Source organism: Nilaparvata lugens, chromosome 2 (assembly GCF_014356525.2).
Source record: "Nilaparvata lugens isolate BPH chromosome 2, ASM1435652v1, whole genome shotgun sequence".
Taxonomy (NCBI): domain Eukaryota; kingdom Metazoa; phylum Arthropoda; class Insecta; order Hemiptera; family Delphacidae; genus Nilaparvata; species Nilaparvata lugens.
Genome location: NC_052505.1, coordinates 55,816,510 through 55,840,008, shown reverse-complemented (window position 1 = coordinate 55,840,008; position 23,499 = coordinate 55,816,510). Strand labels below are relative to the sequence as shown.

General features: G+C 34.9%; 1 protein-coding gene across 2 annotated transcripts in view; it reads right to left on the bottom strand.

Moving 5' to 3' along the window:
• LOC111054806 overlaps positions 1–23,499 on the bottom strand; it is a 724,817-nt gene that overhangs the window by 81,617 nt on the left and 619,701 nt on the right. For both annotated transcript variants that reach the window (XM_039419907.1, XM_039419906.1), the window contains exon 19: positions 1,408–1,579. In XM_039419907.1, the coding sequence (XP_039275841.1) occupies positions 1,408–1,579 (172 nt within the window). The remainder of the gene's footprint in view (positions 1–1,407; positions 1,580–23,499) is intronic.

Below are 23,499 nucleotides of genomic sequence, written 5' to 3'. Positions count from 1 at the left end.
AAAGTTTTTTTTTAGACTTTGCTCAGCTTCAAGACAGTGATTCTATTCTGTCCTATCATGGTAATATCTTATGATTTTCCAGCCAAAAACTGTTAAAATCTAATGATAAAACAGAGAATGGTTGCAATTGAACAGCAAATTGTATGAAGTAGAGGTGAATTTGTATTACATTTTGTTGGTATAGATTTGCTCACAAGGAAACCTCCAATCTTCCCCCAGATAACAACTTTTAAACTGAATATGGAATGTATGAAGAGACAGAAAGTAATGGTTACAATGTATTGAATGGAAAATACTAAGAAATTGTCGAAAACCACAGATTTATCGATACTTAGAAATACCAGTTTCGGTTATTACACCATTGTCAATCTCTAATGAACTTATACTGAATACAAGAGCAGCAGAATTTATACTAGTAGGCGAGTACTGCTATTGGTCAAGGGCATGAATGCCTGCCATTGGCCCAGCTAGACAGTCTCCTACCACTCAACGGTGTGACAAAATGGCGGCTTAAGCAACAGCATTGCCATGATAACAAAATCTACTTTCAGTACAAAATAAGAACCAAGAAAACAAGTCTGAAAGATAATAAATCAAATTTGTAAATGGAAAAGATTTGACTAATGTATGCTTACAATTTTATGATAAAAATAAATTTGTAGTGTTGTATTAGTTGGAATGAATCTTGTCATTTGAACTATACTGGGAATTTTCCTTTATTACTTCTGTTATTTCTAAAGCCTCTAGAATATTCGAAGATCTGCCTTTGTTATTAACATGCAGAATCTCAACATTCTCCTTTACTGTGAACCTGTGATTATTTGTTATCAAATGTTCTGCGAAGTTAGATTTCCCATTTTGTTTATTCCAATCTCTGATGTGTTCTTCAATTCTACTTTTCAAACATCTACCAGTTTGACCCACAAAACAAGCATTACAATCACCACATTTAAGTTTGTACACCCCACTTTTATCCCAAATATCAATTTTGTCTTTACTCCAGCTAAATAGACTATTTAAAATCCGTTCATGCCCTTGACCAATAGCAGTACTTGCCTACTAGTATGAATTCTGCTACTCTTATATCTAGTTTCAGTTTATCAGAGATTGACAATGGTGTAATAACTGAAACCGGTCTATCTAAGTATCAATAAATCTGTGGTTTTTGACAATTTCTTAGTCTTTTTCATTCAATATGAATAATTACCACAATATCAACTATACAAAAAAGTTACAATGTACCTTTCAACACAATGCCTAGATATTGGAATCAAACAATGGCGTCTTCGGCTTTTAACCTTTTTTAACTGTTTCTTCTGAATTTGATTACTTAATTTCTGTAGCAAAACAAGGATGTAGGTGTAACGCTTATGTAACAAAGTGAAAGAGGAGTATAATCATTGTTACCTTGTTGATGCCACACTGCCAAACCTCCTGTTTCAAGGTGGAGAAATATTTTTCATATAAACTCTGATTGGGCGTTCTCATTCTTTTGCTGCTCATCTCATCTGCTTTCCTTATTCTGGTGCGGTAAAATGCATCAAACATTCCACCGTCCACATCATTCAGCCGTTCACACCTGTTCACAAATTAATATACAATTATTATTCTATTTAAATTAGATCTTGCGACAAAAATGTGATGTTTTATCCATGAGAGGATGATCAATAAGCAAAATATTCGAAGAGATGTGAATTATTAAAAAAATAAAAAACAATGAAAGTAATCAATTATCGTTTTTATCTATATCAAGTCGCAGTTTAGTGATTCCATCCCAGAACCGCTCTGATGAGTTGGAGCTATAATAAATTGAGGATCAAGTTATAATATTATTCTTGTGTTATTTAAGTACATCCACACTTGCCAAACCGAACCTCGAACAGTGCAGCGATCCATGCATTGTGCCGTGCAGCGAACCGCACAGTTTATCTAAACAATGAAATGCAGTCACATAGTGGATATTCGATAGTGTGTATTGTGTATTATGTTTATGATGCAATAGTATAATACAGTAGTATTGTGTATGTGTTTGTGTATTCAATAGTGGATATTCATATTGGATATAACAATTTCATTAATAGGACATCACTGTTCTGTAAAGTTTTATATTTAAGAAAGTTCTACCTCAAATGAGCAGTTTTTATGAGTGTCAGTGATATCTGATAACAGCATTTCAAGACATATTCCATAGTTCTAATAAATCCTATTATATAGAGCAAGGAATTTCGGTATATAATATATATAGCACATAACAGAAACATTTCTCAGTTTTATAATGATAATTAATACAGGGAACATACGACATAGATATATTAAAAACATTCAAAAACTCACATTATTTCCAAAAATTTTTGATGGCTGCACCATCTTTGTCAATCATGTAGGGAGTGGTGTTGATTTGAACTCCAAGCGTCACGACCACAGAGCACGAAGCAGTAGAGACCACAGAGTACATAGTACAAAAAATGAATGGAGGAGTACAGATTCAGGGGGTAATGTGGGGGTATTTGGGGGGCTATTATGGGTTACTAGTGGGAGATTTAAAATTTTAGTCTGTTATGGATACGAAAATGTGTAGATTATGAATAATTGATATTCATATTGGATATAACAATTTCATTAATAGGACATCACTGTTCTGTAAAGTTTTATATTTAAGAAAGTTCTACCTCAAATGAGCAGTTTTTATGAGTGTCAGTGATATCTGATAACAGCATTTCAAGACATATTCCATAGTTCTAATAAATCCTATTATATAGAGCAAGGAATTTCGGTATATAATATATATAGCACATAACAGAAACATTTCTCAGTTTTATAATGATAATTAATACAGGGAACATACGACATAGATATATTAAAAACATTCAAAAACTCACATTATTTCCAAAAATTTTTGATGGCTGCACCATCTTTGTCAATCATGTAGGGAGTGGTGTTGATTTGAACTCCAAGCGTCACGACCACAGAGCACGAAGCAGTAGAGACCACAGAGTACATAGTACAAAAAATGAATGGAGGAGTACAGATTCAGGGGGTAATGTGGGGGTATTTGGGGGGCTATTATGGGTTACTAGTGGGAGATTTAAAATTTTAGTCTGTTATGGATACGAAAATGTGTAGATTATGAATAATTGATAGAAAAGAGCAGATTCAAAATTAGAAATCAGAAAAGATTGAAACTAAAATTGGAAAATTCTAATGGAATAAATTCCATTCCAACTCAATTCTGTAATTTCATTCTCTTCATACTTTATTCTCTATATTTTACATACATAAAATTTATTTATTTGGTTTGGATTCATGTCCAATGGATCTCTCAAATGAGATTTTGATCAAATTTGCAATATAGAAGGTTCTCGATATAAATATTCGATTGCACATTGCTGGTAAAACTCACGTACATTTCCCTGGACCCCCCCCCCCTACCATCAAGCCAAATGTCGATTTGAGCATTACACATCGTTTGTGCACGAATGTACACGACCACTATGCGTTTGTGCACGCAAACTGAACTAATTATTTGAAAATTCGTTTTGGGGGCTGTGGAGCCCCCCCCCCCCCAATAAGCGTAATTGCAATTTGAGCATTAGACATTGTTTGTGCACGAATCTGCATGTACATGTAACGTTTGTGCACACTTTTTAAGCAAGGAAATGGTTCATCACAGGAGTTAGGTATAGTGGAGTTGGCAAGGGGGGCTGGGGAAATGCTATCCCCCAGACAGTCAGAACACTTCAATTCTCGGCTCAATCGTTTCTGCTTCATCTGTGCACAAATGTGCATGTACATGTAACATTTGTGCACACTTTTTAAGCAAGGAAATGGGTCATCACAGGAGTTAGGTATAGTGGAGTTGACAAGGGGGGCTGGGGAAATGCTATCCCCCAAACAGTCAGAACACTTCAATTCTCGGCTCAATCGTTTCTGCTTCATCTGTGCACAAATGTGCATGTACATGTAACGTTTGTGCACACTTTTTAAGCAAGGAAATGGGTCATCACAGGAGTGAGGTGTAGTAGAGTTGGCAAGGGGGCTGGGGAAATGCTATCCCCCAAACAGTGAGAAAACTCCAATTTTCGGCTCAATCGTTTGTGCTTCATTTGTGCACGAATGTGCACGTACATGTAACATTTGAGCACACTTTTCATGCAAGGGTATGGGTCATTACAGGAGTGAGGTATAGTAGAGTTTGCAGGGGGGCTGGGGAAATACTAACCTCCAAACAGTCAGAACACTTCAATTCTCGGCTCAATCGTTTCTGCTCTATCTGTGCACAAATGTGCATGTACATGTAACGTTTGTGCACACTTTTTAAGCAAGGAAATGGGTCATCACAGGAGTGAGGTGTAGTAGAGTTGGCAAGGGGGCTGGGGAAATGCTATCCCCCAACAGTGAGAAAACTCCAATTTTCGGCTCAATCGTTTGTGCTTCATTTGTGCACGAATGTGCACGTACATGTAACATTTGAGCACACTTTTCATGCAAGGGTATGGGTCATTACAGGAGTGAGGTATAGTAGAGTTTGCAGGGGGGCTGGGGAAATACTAACCCCCAAACAGTCAGAACACTTCAATTCTCGGCTCAATCGTTTCTGCTCTATCTGTGCACAAATGTGCATGTACATGTAACGTTTGTGCACACTTTTTAAGCAAGGAAATGGGTCATCACAGGAGTGAGGTGTAGTAGAGTTGGCAAGGGGGCTGGGGAAATGCTATCCCCCAAACAGTGAGAAAACTCCAATTTTCGGCTCAATCGTTTGTGCTTCATTTGTGCACGAATGTGCACGTACATGTAACATTTGAGCACACTTTTCATGCAAGGGTATGGGTCATTACAGGAGTGGGGTATAGTAGAGTTTGCAGGAGGGCTGGGGAAATACTATCCCAAAACAGTCAGAACACTCCAATTTTCGGCTCAATTTAGTTATTTTAATCAAATACTTTGGCGCTAGGAACTATGGTCCAGTCACTAATACATTGGTGCTTGCAATTGATATTCTAGTATTGATTTTTACTTTCCTTGCCCCATTACCATATTACTCTATAATTGAAGATTGTATCAACCAGGTCCATTGCCACCCTCAGGGACGGAGTATTACATGAAAATGTGATAGAAATCAATGAGATAAGTCTTCAACTATCATATGAAACTACTTTCAAATCTTGGGCTCAACAATTATGCTATTAGCGGGGGGGATGAGTTGTAGGTAACCAGGTCCCTTGCCGCCCCCAGGGAAGGAGTATTTCAGGATAATGTGATGGAAATCGATGAAATAAGTCTTCAGCTATCACGTCTTTTTTTTGAATTACTTATGTTTGCATGATTCATAAAGTAGTACTATGGTTCGAACAGTTGGCACTTCCATAGTTTATATCCATGTTGTGCTTTATAATAATTTCGTCAGACCTCTCGCCTGTCAACTAATAAAACTAACTATCTATTTTATCCCTAACTACAATATGATGACATATTTAAAAATTTGATTGGTAATTTTTTGGAGATTCAGCTTTTAGATTATGTTACCTACCTTTCATTCTTACTCGCTTTTATCTACCATTTACTTTTCCAAGTTCCAAAACTATAATAAATGGAATATAAAAACAACTTGGAAGACAATATATAGGGATGAGTAATCACGAAAATATGCTTCAATAAGTAAAGGCAAACAATTTTACTTACATTCCCCTTCAAGCTACATTATGAAATTCATTCAAATATTTGGAAACTTTATGGCGGCAGCGGGAAAAAAGCTCTCATGGCCATACTAAGGTAATGTTGTTAGTGTAGCCTTAATATACCAATTGGGCCATCAATGGCCTTATGACTGTCATACTTCAGCTGGAAACGACAATTCAATTCTCCAGTCACACTGAGTTATGAATAGAATAGGCTTTTTCCAAGAAAGTACAGTCTGTGCCAAAATTCAAACCAGCTTACTTCCTAGCGATTCTTCCAGCAAAAACGACAAAAGCTGATAGTGACAACCAGAGACTGTTTTCCAGGTAGAGAAATTAGTCACCGACTCGCCCTGCCAAAACAAGACACTTCTTTTCAGCACAAGAACGACAACAGCAGCCACCGCCAAAACAAGACTGATTTTCAGTGCTAGGATGAATGTGTCTGGCTTTGACGATGGTGTATACTGACATCGTCCCGCAGGTACAAACCCGCTCATAGCCAAAAGTTTTTGATTAGGTCACAACCGTGTAATCGATGTAGGATGGGCACATTGAATTGTTGGTTCCGGCTGAAGTATGACAGTCGTAAGGCCATTGATGGCCCAATTGGTATATTAAGGCTACACTAACAACATTACCTTAGTATGGCCATGAGAGCTTTTTTGGGATTGGGACGATGTCAGTATACACCATCGTCAAAGCCAGACACATTCATCCTAGCACTGAAAATCAGTCTTGTTTTGGCGGTGGCTGCTGTTGTTGTTCTTGTGCTGAAAAGAAGTGTCTTGTTTTGGCAGGGCGAGTCCGTGACTAATTTCTCTACCTGGAAAACAGTCTCTAATTGTCACTATCAGCTTTTGTCATATTTGCTGGAAGAATCGCTAGGAAGTAAGCTGGTTTGAATTTTGGCACAGACTGTACTTTCTTGGAAATAGCCTATTCTATTCATAACTCAGTGTGACTGGAGAATTAGTGTGTGTGACCATTCATGGAACAATACTCCTACGTGACATTGTCTCTTTTCTCAACCTTATATAGTTCTATTGCTTCCTCTCACACTCTCTCACGTTCTCTCGCCCTCCCTTCCACTATCTAACAATCACTCTATCACTCCTGCGCCACTTTCTCTCATACACACACACACACTATCTCATTCTCTCTATCTTTTTATCTTCATTTTATTAATCAATAATTTGATCTTATCTACCGGTACATATATACTTAGTTTACTTGATCAATTTTATGTTTTCTTTCTCTTGAAAATTAATATCAATTGAAACTTTTACAATTTTTACATTAATAAATGAATACTTAGTTTAATTAATGGAATTAACGTTTTGGTAGAGAGTTAGTGTGGAGGATATTTCTAATATTCTTTCCGGAGAATGGACATTGATGTGTCCAAAGCTCCGCCAATTTATTTAGATGCATAACAATATAATTATCCATAGTTATTATATTACAAATTGCTTTTTCATATCATATACAGTTCAATAATTATTTTCTTAGTCTATATATTATGTAAATTCATCTATAATTTAGCTGTATTGTAAGCTATTGTATATATGTGTATAAGCCAGTATATATTGTAATCTACATAAATAAAGTACTCAATCAATCAATCTTTCACCCGGTGGTGTGCTAATTGGAGCTATACTATTTTATATCCTTTTCAGAGAATCGACATTTCAAATGGCATTCAATCTTTATTCTCATTATTGAATACTTCATACTAGGAAAATCATCGTTTATATGATACTGTCATTTAATAAGCAATACTGTCATTTGATGTAAATCAGTGTAGCCTATAAGGTACAGTTCACAATATTATTATTGTTGGATATCTCTATACTTATAAAAGGCTAAGCCCCGACAGACTGAAATCACACAACAGCTCAAACTACTGAGCCTAAAAACTTGAAATTTTGCACGATTGTTTATGGTAGCCTGAAAACATCCACTAAAAAAGGATTTTCAGAAATTTTCCCCCCTGAGAGAGCTGGGGCCCCCCCAAAATTTTTGTGTTTTTTAACCGCTCATTTCACAGAAAAGTCATGAGGAACTTTTTTGTTCAGCTTTCGATCAGGAGCACAGGGGGGTCCAGGAGAGGGCATTTTTCGAAAAATTTGATGTAGAATCACACTACAGCTCAAACTAATTGTCCTACAGACTTGAAACTTTGCAAAAATATTCTTCAAACATGCTAGACGCGCACTAAGAACGGATTTTGAAATATTTTGCCTCTAAGGGTTTCAAAGGAAGAAAAAGGATCCTATTAAGTAAGGTTATGAACATGGTGAGGTGAGTGCCATATGGCAATGAGATAATTCATTTATTGACATGTGATATTCTAACATATATGTTGTAATCATTGGCAATAACAAAATAATATGATAGAAATTCAAAAAAGAACATCTGTTCTATTATTGCTTTCTACCTGATTCCACTCAACCTCAATAATATTGTTTTGATAATTGATAAATATGTTTAATAATATTATTATTATTGATATAATAAAAGTATTGTTTCAATAATTAATTATTATCATTAATATAATAATAGTATTGTTTTGGTAATCAATAAATATTTTTATTTTCACAAACTCTGTATAATTTATAATGGTGAATGTGAAACAGCTGCATCAAAGAAATTATCTCAAAAACATATGTTTAGGAAAACCATAGTTTTGAACTTCGTTTTCCTGATGCAATGTATAAGCCTACACGTGACATGTATTATTATTTTTTCAGCTAGAACAGTTTTTTGAGACTGCCAAATAAACGCCTACAGTTTTATCAATGCTGTTTCGGCAATAAGAAAACGCATGCAGTTAATATGTCTTCAAATAATGGTGTTGATATTTACAAGATAATTATTCTCTACCATTTTTATTCAATTAAAATATCATAATTATTCGAGCCTTGATAGAATGATTGACTCACTGTACAGTCAGTCGAAAATTTTAATATTGAAATGAGGGGAATTTTGGCAAGATGAACGAAAAAGGAAGGTCCTATGCACCTTTTTGATATTATTTCTTCAAATGAAAAATGAGTTTTGTGGGTTGTCAAAACTCCCCCTGAAAGAGAACTATTCATTTTATCCTATCTTTTAGTAAAATAACAATGATTTCTGCATTGAATAACACCTATCTTGCCAACAAGTATCGAACTCTTTGTGAATTTAGATATGACCTATACTTTAGATTTATATAATTCTATTAATAAATTCATGGAAATTGAAGTACTATTTTCAGTTAGTTGATGATTGATTGATGAAATTGATTATCAATAAAGGAAATGATTATAATTTTATCAATACAGAATTAGTTGAATGAATTGTCGATGTAGGTACTGAGTTCTTGATCAACAATAATTCAATATTGGTATTTATCCAATCATTTTTTTTCAGAAGTTATTTCATTTGAATTAGAAAATATTTATAAGCACCTATCAATTCATCATTCGTAACAATGAATTCTTCATAACATGAATTTAATCAAATAAAAAATTGCCCATACTTCTGTATTCATGTTCGCATGTTTTCCAATTGTGATGGATAGCCAAAATATTGTGGAGCGAGCTGCACGGCGAATATTGTAATCGAGGGCTCTGATTGGCTGAAAAGTTCAGCGTTCGGAGTGAGGTGAGGCGAGCAGTTAGAACAGAGGCAAGCGGCACGGCGAATGGTTCGGAGTGCGGTACGGCGAATGATTAACAGCTGATTTTTAACATTATGAAACATAAGCTCATGTTCGTTGAAAGGTAAGATGTTCGGAGGAATGCACGGTTTGCTGCGCAGTTCGAGGTTCGGTTCGGCATGTGTGGACGCACCTTTACTTGTTACAGGGCATTTATACAGATCACTGGCCAAAGCAACATAATAATCTATTTTCTTCTTCTTTTCTTCTTCTTCTTCTTCTTCTTCTTCTTCTTCTTCTTTTCTTCTTCTTCTTCTTCTTCTTCTTCTTCTTCTTCTTCTTCTTCTTCTTCTTCTTCTTCTTCTTCTTCTTTTTCTTCTTCTTCTCTTCTTCTTCTTCTTCTTCTTCTTCTTCTTCTTCTTCTTCTTTTCTTCTTCTTCTTCTTCTTCTTCTATATCTAAAAGGCTAAGCCCCGAAACTGAAATCACACCACAACCCAGACTACTAAGCCTAAAAACTCAGGAGTTCAGGATCAGGAGCACAGGGGGGTCCAGGAGAGGGCACTTTTCGAAAATTTTGAAATAAAATCACACTACAGCTCAAATTAATTGGCCTACAGACTTAAAACTTCGCACAAATATTCTTCAAACATGCTAGATGCGCACTAAGAATGATTTTGAGATATTTTGCCTCTAAGGATTTCAAAGGATGAAAAAGGATCCTATTAAGTAAGCTTATGGTAAGGTGAACTCCATATGGAACTGAGATAGTTGACACATGATATTCTAACATATGTTGTAATCATTGGAAAGCTTAAAACAATTTCATCAATTAGCTGATCGAATTGATTTTGCGTTGATTGACAGCGCGAGCTTACCACGTGCTTGTTCCATCATTTTATGCTCTGCCATTTCAGTTTTCGCCTTCTATCAGCTGTATATGGAGTCTCATACACTCCAATTAGAACAGAGCACAAAGGTTTTTCTCTGGTTAGGAGTTTGTTGATAATTCTTTTCTCAAATCTAAATTTCATTGCCATCAAAAATCACATTCAATACTTTCTTAATAGACAACAAGATTACAAAAACAAAATGTCAAACATGTACCTACATTTATTTGTAGCATGGCCAGAAAAAGACAAACTCGAGTACTAGCCGTGAGTTTATTAAATATAACTTGATATATATTTTTTGTTAATATTTTGTGAATGAAAATTACGAGTTGATGAGAGATGCGAGTAATTCCTTATATTTGATCCGAATGGTTATTTATAATACAGTAGTCGGGGTCACTGCAATCAAAATTTTTTTATTCTGTACAGTAGCTAATAAATTTCATACGTATTGATTGTCCATAATGTATCAAGTGTCCATGATGGAAGTAATTGAACTACTCAAAATTAATGGCTTACTGGTCCGTCATAGATTTATAGTATTCCTGGTGATTGAGCCTGTCTTTTTCAGTGTTGTCTATTGATAATAAAGCTTAATTTACAATTGGCTTACCCAGCGAACTTCGTACCGCCAATGTAGCTCATGTTACACTTTACTTTATTTGGTGAATCATGAAATTTATCTGACAATCAACATGTTCATTCACACCTCAATAAGGACTTCCTATGTGCTTAGTCATGCAGCATTCATTATTCCGAAAACATATTATTCTTCTCAATCAATTGGTAGTAATATCTATCGGTAAAGTTTCCAATTAAAAAAAAAAGTTATATCAGTGTTTCAAAGAAAAATATTCAATGTTTTCATAGCTGTAGATTGTCGATATATGATCCAGGAAATATGTGATGAACGATGAATCACACAGAATTCCATATTCTCTCCATTTTAGGATGAATATAAGCTAAGCTAAATTCAAAAAATTGTAAATTATTCTTTCATTCTTCAGTAATTAATGATTGCAATATGAATACTATACATATATATTATACAATATATATATATATATATATATATTGTTGGGTTTCATATTCTTGAAATTCCAATTTAGAAATATCCACTACTACTTTGGCCTATTTTTATTGAATAAATTTAAATTAGTTCCATATTTGTATATTTTAAAAGGTTCATTTTGTAATTGCTCCGAATAACTCCATCAATTAATAGGCCTAAGTTACACCTGTGGTGGTGATGGATTATGCAGGGAAATTTGGCAATATAATATATATTATTGATCAACTCACCGATATATAGATATAGTCCTCATAGAAACGGTCGACACAATACGACAGCGACAGCGACATATATGTGTTATCTGTCCTTCACATATGAAGCACGTTCAGTTCTCAGCACATCATCATACGGCACGATCCGACACACACCCGACAAACGATAAGATTTTTCTTTCACCGCACTTCCGAGATGTGACGTCAAACACTATTGTCAAATTAAGGAAGGACATAGGATAGGTGGTGAATGGAATTTGATATTTCATTTTATTTCGAATTACTTTAATTTTTTTAATAATTTGGAAAATATTATCATCTGTGGAATATTTTTGTTTTTGGCTGACCAATCTATCAGCTGTATGGAAAGGAGCGCTCTCTGTTATCGGAAATAGGAGATAATGTACTCAGAGATTGGTGTCTACTTTCAGAATTCTTTTGATTTAAGCTGTTTCCATTGTTATTGTAAAATATGTCGTGACATCGCCTCCTTGATTAAGGTTTCTAGAAATTGAAAGCATGATCACAACTTTTAGTGAGACCAATATTTTACCATAAAAATAATACACCATTTAAATCAGGACATTTTGCCACCTTGAAACATTAACAATAATCAAACATAAATATCACAGCTCTGGTTATCACCTTCAGGATTACAAATTATTGATTTTAAAACGGTATATTTATATATAAAACAACGATTATTAAATTATTGAAATATCACAGTCATATTGTCATGTGTATTTCTTACAAGTGTGAAGCTTAAAGCCCACTTGATGAGTTGCAGGTCAATGCGCCTTAAACAACTCAGAATAATGCTACTTGATATCTGATGTCTTTTGCAACAGAAATATCTAAGATAACAGAATAATGGTATCACGCAGGATAACCATAAATATTTGCACGTTGGCACATCCAAAAATATAATGGTATCACACAGGATAACCATGAATATTTGCACAATGTGCAGAGACAAAGGAGATGACTCCCATTATACAAGTTATGAGCAAAGCATTTTTAGCTCTTATGCTCTATAAGTTCCTGAAGGTGATATTTGACAATACTAACTCTGGTAGTAGCTGATAATGATAATAATATTGGCAGTCCATGGTAATTAGGCTTTAAACTTTTTGAATTAGATAACATTTCATACAAGCTCAATTTATCGTATAAGTTGTTGATGTCAATTTTCCAATAAATTATGACTTATTCTGGTTTTGTTCATTTACTTATTCTCTCATAATTTTTTTGATAAATTGTGGACGATCCTTCTTGAGTATATTTATTACAACATTTGAGTTCATTATTCTTAAATTTTTCACATGGTAGTAGTGGATAACATACAATTTTATAACACTTATGATAAGAAGAATGATAAATCATAACATTTGTTGCAATAGAAAATTGCTTTGACATGCTGGGCATAAGGATAATTAATTATATGATAATCATAAATTGTTTTTTTTGTTTGTTTTTTTTTATTCATGCAAATGAATAGTATTTATTTAGAGATTAATAATACTGTTTATTATAATGATAATTGAATAATAATAATTTTTCGGGCGCCGTATTGTTTAGGTTAATAAACATATTTTTTTATAGATTTTTTAATTTTTATTTCTCAAATATTAAACCCATGCAATGATTATGAATATGATAATGTGCTTTGCACTTGATTTATCATTCTTATAATAACAAAAAATATAATATAATAACATTTAACATTTAATCTGTAGCTTGTGCAAGTCAGTGCTATATCTGCTATATAATGAGGATTCTTTTGGGCAGTGTCTTCATTTTGTATTTTCTGACCGATGATCCAGTGTAGAAATCTCAGGAATAAAGCATTGATGATCTTGTAGTCATGATGTCTTTTCCAAGTGTTGAGATTCTCTGACAGATGCCTGACTGCAGTGAAAACTTGAAGATAATTTGTCTTTCCTTGCTGGCAGTACAGTCTTGGTTTACTGTAGCAAACGTTTGAGCTTGGCCAGACCAAAATGAGAAATATAGCCAGATGGTTACAAAGAGTATCTTTGGTGTTCCCATCTCAGTTGGCTCGGTTATATGGCTTAACATTTTGAACATTTTCCCAGCCCAATGTGGAGTTGTCTTCTGGGTTAACAAGTTTCACAGTGTTGTTATCCGAGACAGCTTCCACTACGAAAGGTCAAGCATAAAGATGGAAAAACTTTTTGGTCAACTTTCCCAAAGAATCCGAGGACTTGTGCAAGCGAACTAATACTTCTTGTCCAGGCTGGTATTCAGAAGAACGGCTCCTGGCATCATGGTACTTCTTTCTTGAAGATGCCGCCTTCTTTAGTTTTCTTTGTACTAACTGGATGAGTTCTGGTTTGGGTGGTTCTTTTTCTGAGGGGAATTGAATAAGATGTTCTAGGAAATATTTGCTAGGCTTCCCAGTCATCACTTCATGTGGAGTGCAGCCAATGGTTTCATTGTAGGTGTGGTTTAGACATTCTTCAAGGAAGGGTAGATACCTGACCCAATGAGTATGAGCATGACTAGCATATGCTCTCATGAATCGAGATATCTCATCCATCCTTCTTTCTACTGGGTTGGCACTAGGATTATATCGTGTGGTGTACAAGACTTTGATTCCTGCCTCAGCAAATTTCTGTTTCCATTTTGGGCTCCTAAAATATGTGGCATTATCAGCTAGAATTGTTCTAGGCTTGCCAACATCTGCACACCAATTTTGCACAACAAGATCTGCTAATTTATCACCAGTGATTTTACCATCTGGGAAGAATCTGGTATACTTTGAAAACAAGCAGGTTACAACAAATACATACTTCTTCCTTCCAGCAGCAACAGGTAATGGACCATAAATGTCTGCAGAAATAGTATCTAGGGGCTCAGTAGGAAGAATAGGAATCATCTTTCCTCTTATCTTGAAGCGATTATGCTTGGTTTTTTGACAAACATCGCAGGCTGCTATTATCTTGGTGACTCGACTATACATTCTCTTAAAATGACACGTATCTCGTATGGCATAATAGATTTTCCTGGCTCCAAAATGACCAAGTCTTTCATGGGTTTCCTTGATAACGTCTTTTACGAGGCTGGATGGAATTAGTAGTTTCCAATGTGAAGAATCTGCATCTTGCCAATAGAAAACTAAATTTTCATGCAAACGATATCTTTGCAGATAATTAAGCTGTTCAGGTTGATGACCCAGGGAAAGTTGTTGGTATAGCCTTCTGATATGAGAATCCATCTGTTGCTCTGTTTGAATCTGATGTGCAGTCAGGGTGTGTGAGTGTTCTATGGGCACAATGTTTTGAGGATATTCCAGGCCCTGGTGGCGATCAAAAAGGTAGCATTGAAATGTTGTATCCTGGACATAGGAGGTATCTATTCCACGTGACAGGAAGTCAGCAGTTGCATTACAATCTACCTGGCAGATGAGTGATATGGAGATCAAATTCTTGAAGAGCCATGAACCATCGGGATAGTTGATTATTGGTGAGTTTGGCTGTATGGAAGAAGGTAAGTGCTCTATGATCCGTATTAACAAAAATTTTGTGACCAAGTAACAGAGTGTGATACTTTAGGCATACTTCCACTATAATTAGGAGCTCCTTCTCAGTGGTTGTGTATCTGTGCTGAGCCTGGTTGAGGGTCTTACTAAAGAAAGCAATAACTTGTTTTTCATTCTCTTCATCCAATTGAAAAATTTCTGCTCCAAGAGCATACTGGGAGGCATCTGTGTTGATGAAGAAAGGTTTGGACAAGTCAGGATGTCTGAGCATAATTACTTGCAGGAAGTTTACTTTTATCTGTTGGAAAATGGCTTCCTCCTTCTCTGTCCACCTCCATAGTTTGGTTGATGATAAGACATGACTCAGCTGGGCTGTGTAATGGGATAGCTGGCGATTGAAGCATCTATAGAACTGGAGAAATCCTTCAAACTTCTGAAGTTGCCTACGATTGGTTGGTGATGGGAAGTTCCGGATTGCTAATAGCTTCTCTTCATCTTGAGTAATACCATTTGATGATATAATGTGCCCCAAGAAGGTAACTTGGTTCTTGAAGAAGTGGCACTTTGATAAACGCAGTTTCATCCCACAGCGTTTGAGTCGACTGAAAATCACATCTAACTGTTTGCAGTGTTCCAGAAGATTGCTTGATGAAACTATGCCATCATCCACGTAGAGGGTACAGAAGTCACGTACATCCTCACCGAGTGCTTTCCTCAGACATTTTATAAAGATCGCCATAGCATTTCTCACTCCAAATGCTAGTCGTGTGAAGCGGTAATTTTGTCCATTAAATACAAAAGATAAATAATCTCTTGACTCTTCCTCCACTTCAACTTGCCAGTATCCTGAGTTCAGGTCAAATGTAGAGTATATTGATTTATTGTGAAAAGTTTGTAGTACTTGATCTATTTGAGCAGGAGATTCTCGATCATCTTCAAGAATTGAATTCAACATTCGTGCCTCCAGGCACAACCTCACAGAACCATTCTGTTTGGCTAAACAGACTATTGGAAGACTGTAAGCTGATGAAGATGGTTCAATTATTCCCATGCGCTTCATGTTCCGGATTTCCTTAGCTGCTGCTTCACGTTTGGAAAAAGGTATTGGATATGACTTTCTATAATATTTGCTATGTGGCTTCACTTCAAGTTTGCAGGTGACATGACTTGCTTTCCCAGGCAGTTCCGAGAAGACTTCTTTATGATTTGTTATCACTTCAACAGTCATCCTTTTCTCTTCTTCACTCCAGTTAGTTTGACTCTTGATTTCTTCAAGAGTTTTTCCTATAAGAATATCATTTTCTTGATCCTTGAAGCTAGATTGAGGATTACTGTAAAAGGTGTGGAAGTTCTCATAGGTCTCTTCTAACTCTTGCTGGTTCATTTTCTGTGGGATATCATTGACAAAACAGTCAAATTTCATGATTTGCTTTATCTCTCTGCCGTTGGCTTCATACTGTATTGGGACAGTTATCTGGTTGACTGATTTCATTAGTATAATTGTGGCCTCAGCAGTTGCATGTCAATAATACAGGCAAAATGTTGCAGAAAGTCTGTTCCAAGAATAAGAGGTGTGCTTGAGAGAGGTACAGGTAGCACAAGAAAGGTGTAAGGAAAAGCTTGGCCCCCTATTTGAGGTTCTAATAAGCATTGAGTACTGATACGAATTTTTTGACAGCTGTTGATTCCTTGAATGGAGGTTGCGGTCAAGGGAAGAGTGGGTAAATTGGTGAGCCCTTCAATTCTGTTGAGTAAATCAGATTGAATAAGACAGCATTAAGCACCAGTATCAATTAGAGCTGCTAGACTTGATCCATGCAGACTTAACTTGCACATAAATCTGCATTGAACTGACTCCTGACTCCTTTTCATTATCAGGTTCCTCCAGTAATGCTTCCATATAGTCATCTTTAAACACAGTTAAAGATGAAACAGTGTTTTTATTTGAGGGTAATTTCATTTTCATTAGTCCCCTTGTTAAGCATGAGTTTCTCCACTGTTTACTTGAACCATATACTTTAATTCGGGATCGATGAGTTTTATTATTTTATCCCGTTTTCTAATATCACAGTTTCTTGACCGAACGTAGTGAGGTCTATGTTTCAACTCGGATTTTCTTTTGTCTGTCTGTATGTAACGCAATTACGGCCAAACGCGTTGATAGAATTTGATGAGATTTGGCAGGAATAATTCCTCTTTCAACTGTGCGTCGATGTATAATGGTTCTTCAAAATTTCGCATTTTGAGAATAATAAGAAGAAGAATTCCTCCATACTCTGAATTATTCATAATCAATCAGCTGACAAGTGGATTACACAGATGTCTGGAAAAGCCGTGTCAATTTCTATAAGGTCTACAGTTTCAATCAAAGATCTTGAAGAGATATGCATCTTTAAAGTCTTTGGTTTTGATATTTTGTTTTTCAGTCATCCTATTATATCAAGCGAGCATTTTCTGTAAATCTGTTTATATTTTTATATCTGTTTACCTTGTTATTCATGTTCAACAGATCTCGAAAACGGCTCTAACGGTTTTCACGAAATTTGGAACATAGTAGGTTCATGATATAGAAATTCGATTACACTAGGTCTCATCCCTGGGAAAACTCGCTGAAGGACATGAAAAGGATAACAATTATGCATCCATGGAAAAACAGATGATAATTTCGTTGTCTGTCGAAACAGAAGATGCGTGTGTGGGAGAGAGACAGAATTATTTCAAGCTGTGTAATCAATCAGCAAGAAATATTATCTAGAAATTCTAATCGACTTGATCAGAATAATCCGATTTGTTGACATGACATGATAATGATTCTAAACTAGAGAATATAATAATTTTCAAAGTTATTCATTATTTGACAATATTAAGTGATGCGTGAGTGTTATTTTATTATTCAATTTGGTTTGTAAATAATCTTAATTAGAACTTTTTTTGTTTTTAAATTTTTGGACTGAAAATTGAACCTGAATTCAAGTGTATGGAACATAGCCTACTTTCTGGACTATTTATATTGTATAAATCGAAATTCGGAGAAGAAACAGTTTTGGGCTGTGTCTGTTAGTCCTTCGTCAATCATTTTAGAGTATTGTGTTCTGTTTATCAATAGTTTATAAATAAATAACGATCGAAGCTCGGTGCCCCGATATTGGTATTATTATGCGAGCCCATCATTATCAATATTCTCACTTTTAAAAACAAAAATTCAATAGTTGATTTAAAATAATCAAATGAACTAAATAATGCTGAAGGAAATATAATATTTTTATTGGTAAAATTAATTCTCATCAGATGAAAAGATTATCACAGAACTGTATGAATCATATGATATATGGAATACAAATTCAAACGTGAACTGAGATTGTTAACTTTTCAAACAGGTGACATCAGATACTTGTGGATGAGAAAACTGCGTGAGGTCTACTGTTCACAGAACTACTAGTTACATTCCAGTACAATATTATCTTGTTTCACAATCCAATATCGGGGCATCGAGCTTTGCTCGTTATTTATTTATTGATAAACAGAACAAAATGATTGGGGAAGGACTAACAGGCACAGCCCAAAACTGTTTCTTCCCTGAATTTCGATTTTGAGGTCGTGTATATGTTTTACAGCTGGCTATACGTCAGTTTATGAATTTCGGGGATGAGATATTTTGATTTTCCACAGATGCACTCGCTCACTCACTTTATTATCCACAGACGACGAAAGTCTCAGCAGCTATTTTTCCAAGGATTAATTATCCTTTCAATGTCCTTCAGCGAGTTTTACCAGGGATGAGACCTAGTGCAATCAAATTTTTATATCATGAACCTACCATGATCCAAATTTTGTGAAAATCATTAGAGCCGTTTTCGAGATCCGTTGGATTTAAATAACCAGATATAAAAATAACCAGATAAACATAGAAATTTATATAGAAATTGCCCTCTTAATATAATAGGATTTCTAAGTAGAGCTCATAAGTATCGTAATCTTGCCATACAATAATATTATTGGAGTTGATTTCATTCAACTTTATTATACTTTTCAAAGTTTTTGTATTCTACTCATTTCCATTGACAACATGCTCACACATCCAGTCTTCCAGGAGTTCTATCTTATATAACTAGTAGTTCTGTGAACACGAAGTACCTGATTGATACTATAGATCTCATGGAAATACAGCAATCTTCACACATCTGTGTAATCACTTGTCCGCTGATTCATGATGAATAATTCTATAGTCTGATTTTTACTCCAATATTGCCCGAATTTCAATTTTCCTTCTAAAATTAGTGTTCAAATTTCATCTATGCTACCGTACATGATGTTCCTTCAATAGGCTACATTGTTGCAGCCCAGAAGTGTGTTTTTTTTAATGCTGTTACAAGTCGATGATTTCCGAATCGCCGTGTAGCGTAACGGTAAAATGCGAGCTTACGGAGCGATGGTTACTCGGTTCAAATCTCGATTCTTCCCAATTTTTTTGTTCTCAATTTCTCCCCTCGAAACGTATTATTATCAATTATTTTTCGAAGGAATTTGTTTTCATTACAATTGAACTTGAATTTTATTAAATAATTATTTTTCATGTAAAATTTTCCCAACAGTACGAATGAAATGGACATGGTCTTCATGCTGTAGGCCTATCATTGAATTTCATGAGGGAAATATGAATAGATCACAATAAAATAAGTAATTATTTTTATTCTTCAGTTATGATGTACTATCAGACACGAATTCGCAGTGAAATGAGCATTTTAGGTATTTTGTTTGGAATTGGGAGAACAAAAGGCTGCCTGATTCGAATTGAGGAGGATCTAATCGATACTAGAATATTCATTGATGTATTTGAAAAATCAATAATGATTCTGTGAGGTTTTCAAGTATTATGTCTTCTTCAGTTTTCTATACTAAAATAAAGGAAACGACTGGCTCATAAACGTGAGGAATGGGGATTCATCTTTGACGCATCATCACGTCTGAAATATACTCAACTGATTAATTTGAAATTTTGCATATAATTTCTTAATTAACCAGGGATGGTTATTCATGCCTATTTGCAGTTCTTCAAGATTTCAATTTGTCATGCTTCCAGTTGTTGTATAGAAGCAGCTGAACATTCCTTTTTAAAGGGACATTAGATGATAGGTATGATTGGGGATCCTATTGGAATAAGAATAACAGATTTTCTGTCGCATCAAAACCGCACCGATATCTCCAACCGTTCAAAAGTTATTCTCATTCAAAAATACTGATAAATCATCCATCTATCCATCATCTTCACTATAATAATGGAAAGAGCTGGCTCATACACGTACGTAATGTAGGAAAATTATGTTTGACACATCATTACGTCTGAACTGCTGGACTGATTGATTTGAAATTTGCATAAAGATTCTTCATTAACCGAGGATGGTTACAGGCCTATTTTCAAATTCCGAATTTTTTTTTACCTCAAGTTTTCATTTTGCAAAGTTTTAAAATAGAGCCTTGCGAAGCACGGTTACCTACAAGTTAGGGAATATGAAAAGATAGACCAATTGTTTCAAAGGTCTATTGCTGGTTTTCGGATAGAAGGAATTTCAAAATGAAAAACAATATTAAAAGATTTCATTATCTTCAAAATTCTCAATGTTCGAGTATATTCACCCTCCAGTAGACTACATTGAACACAGTAGAACCTCTATAATTTGTAGCTTACGGGACCTAGCGTTTAATACAAATTTTGGAGGATGACGAATATATATCAAGTTCTGCGATATCGAGGCTGATAGAACAAAACTCGGAAAACTGTATCATGGATACTGGTCCCATCATTACCCATAATTAATTCATAATATAGCCTCTATGAATGGATATTGGAAAATATCGTTAAATATCAATTTGTCTCTAGTTATATTATTATGTGAATCCATAGAGCTTTCAATGAACTCATTACTGGAGTTATTTGTTACAATTGCATTTTAGTGTATTTAGCTTTATGGGAATGCTAATTACAGTGTTTTTGATGGCAAAACTACGAATTATATCGTTATCGAGAGGTTTCAGTGTACTCACTAATCTTGACAATTGAAGTATTAAGTGGTGTTATTTTTGTTTTGTGTCAAGAAATTTACTAATAGCTCTATTATTTATGCTCCAAATAAATGCAGAAAAGAGAGACAATTGCACAAAAAAGGAATGATATATAACGAATTATTCAGTTACAAGATAAGTCATCGCCCGATATTACTACGAAGAGAGATAGAATAGAGTGATAGGTTTCAGAAATGAATTGTCAATGGTCTTGTTAAGAATAGCCTACATGGGGATTCATCAAACAATGACCATTGATTGAAAACAAGCCAGCTCTGCGTAGTACAGTCCATCCAAGAGGTGTAACTTAACCGTCTTGTTTTGGACGTGTCAGAGATTCGATGTGTCTGACTTTGTCGTTTCTGTACGAATGTAAAAGTGTCCGGGCTTGACGCCTAACGCTAACGCCAATTCGAGACTCTTTCAAAACAGTCTTTCCCTGTCGCTGGCGTATGGTGTCGCTGGATGAGATAGTCGCTGTTCACTCCTGTCAGGTTCGCGTACCCAATAATGTTACTGTCCTTTTCTATCATACAACAAAACAGATCGCGCTATCTCTCTCTAGCTTAGCAATGTTGTCTGTTTGCCAGAATATTTTATTTTTACCTTTGACAGTGACTGTACAAGAGTAGACAAACAATTCTCAGCTGCCATTTTTTCACCATTCTATCAAAATACTCTAGTACACAAGTTGTATAATTAATTTAAAATGTATTTTTGTAACAATAAAATAATTTTAAGACATTACCGTATGAGAAACACAAATTAAAATACCTGAATTCACATTTTAAAAGTTGATAACACTAACCATCCTAGACTTCATCCATGCTTCAGTTAGACTACACATATAGGTTAGACCTACTCGTACTGGTATAAGTAATATTGGAAGGTTATTTAGAATCATTTCCATTGAAATTAATTATTTCAAATAGGATTTATATTTTTCTATATTTTTTTAAAGAAATTGGAATAGAATGCCCACCAAATAACTTAATTTCTGTTGTTTTGAAATTCAGATTGGTGTATCACTGCTTTTTAAATTAGCTGCCATTTCAGGTTTGTATAAAAGTAAAATTTGATCTCAGTTATGGAAGCAATTTTTTGAATCAAATTATGGAAAAATATATATTCTCGATTAATTTGACATTGAATTGATTATTTAATCCAGGAAATGATCATTATTATTAGATCAAATTCAATGGGATGAATTGAGTAGAAGCTGGGTACACTCAGTGGAAAAATGGAGAGACTTGGCAACGTTTTCCTCCTATCTTTCTTCACTGCCATAATAACGTGAACCTTACTATAGAGCACGGATCATCCCAAAACAATATTGAAAAAATTAATCTGTCAGTCCAGGCAATGTATGTACAAAAATAGTCCAGTATAGACATAAAGGAGGGGGTGTGCTTGCAATTTTTATTGTAGTTCTGATTTTTTAATATAATATTATTTATGTTATTTATTAGAAGTCCAGAACCAAATTCGTCATGCAAAATTTCCTTGTGCTATATACAAGGTGGCCCAGAAACCTCGTATTTTCGGCTCATTTTCCAGTTTTCAGCTGACCAGATTTCCGCAAAACCAGTGATCGGACAGAGAAATTTGTTCCTGCCTTTTTTCAAGATTAAAAAATTCTGAATGGAAAGAGATCATTCGTATTTCTCTATCTCCAATGATTACTGAGTTATGATTTTTCAAAAATTAGTGGAATTTGAAAACAAAATATTATATTCAGTATTTGATCAACAATATATCCCGATTGTTACAATCTAGATGTGAAATTCAAAATCCCTCTGAGCGTAATTTTGTGCTCTACAACCTGAGACTAGGTAGAGCGCTCTATCTAATACAGATTCCCACGTACACTTGACAACAATGCAACTTGTATTGTGAAAATTACACAATTTTTACCTTCAACTATCATCACCATCTATATTGTCCTCACAGTGATATTTTGCACAATGGTATAAGTTGGAGTGATATAAATGGAAATTTTATTGTTGAGTGTGCTTAGAAACAGTGATAGTTTTCCATCGATATTCATATCTGAAGCAAAAATATCAGTAACCGATATTAGTACAGTCAAGGAAGGGTTGAACAGGAAAAAAATTTTTCAACTCACAGTGAGGAGGTAAACTTATCAAAAACTCACTGTCTATAAGAAAATAGCTCATGATTGATAATTATTTATTATTGCTGTTGTAGTGCTTTTCTCTCATTCCTTATATATTTCTCGACATACATAGTACAATATAACGAAAGTATGACATTGAATGATACTTTTTGTGGCTGATCCAGCCACATTCGTGCCCAAACGAAGCACAAACAATTGAGCCGTAAATTGGAGTGTTTGACGGTTTAGGCTTTGGGGAATAGCATTTCCCCAGCCCCCCTTGTCAACTCTACTGTACCTCAATCCTGCAACGATTCATTACCT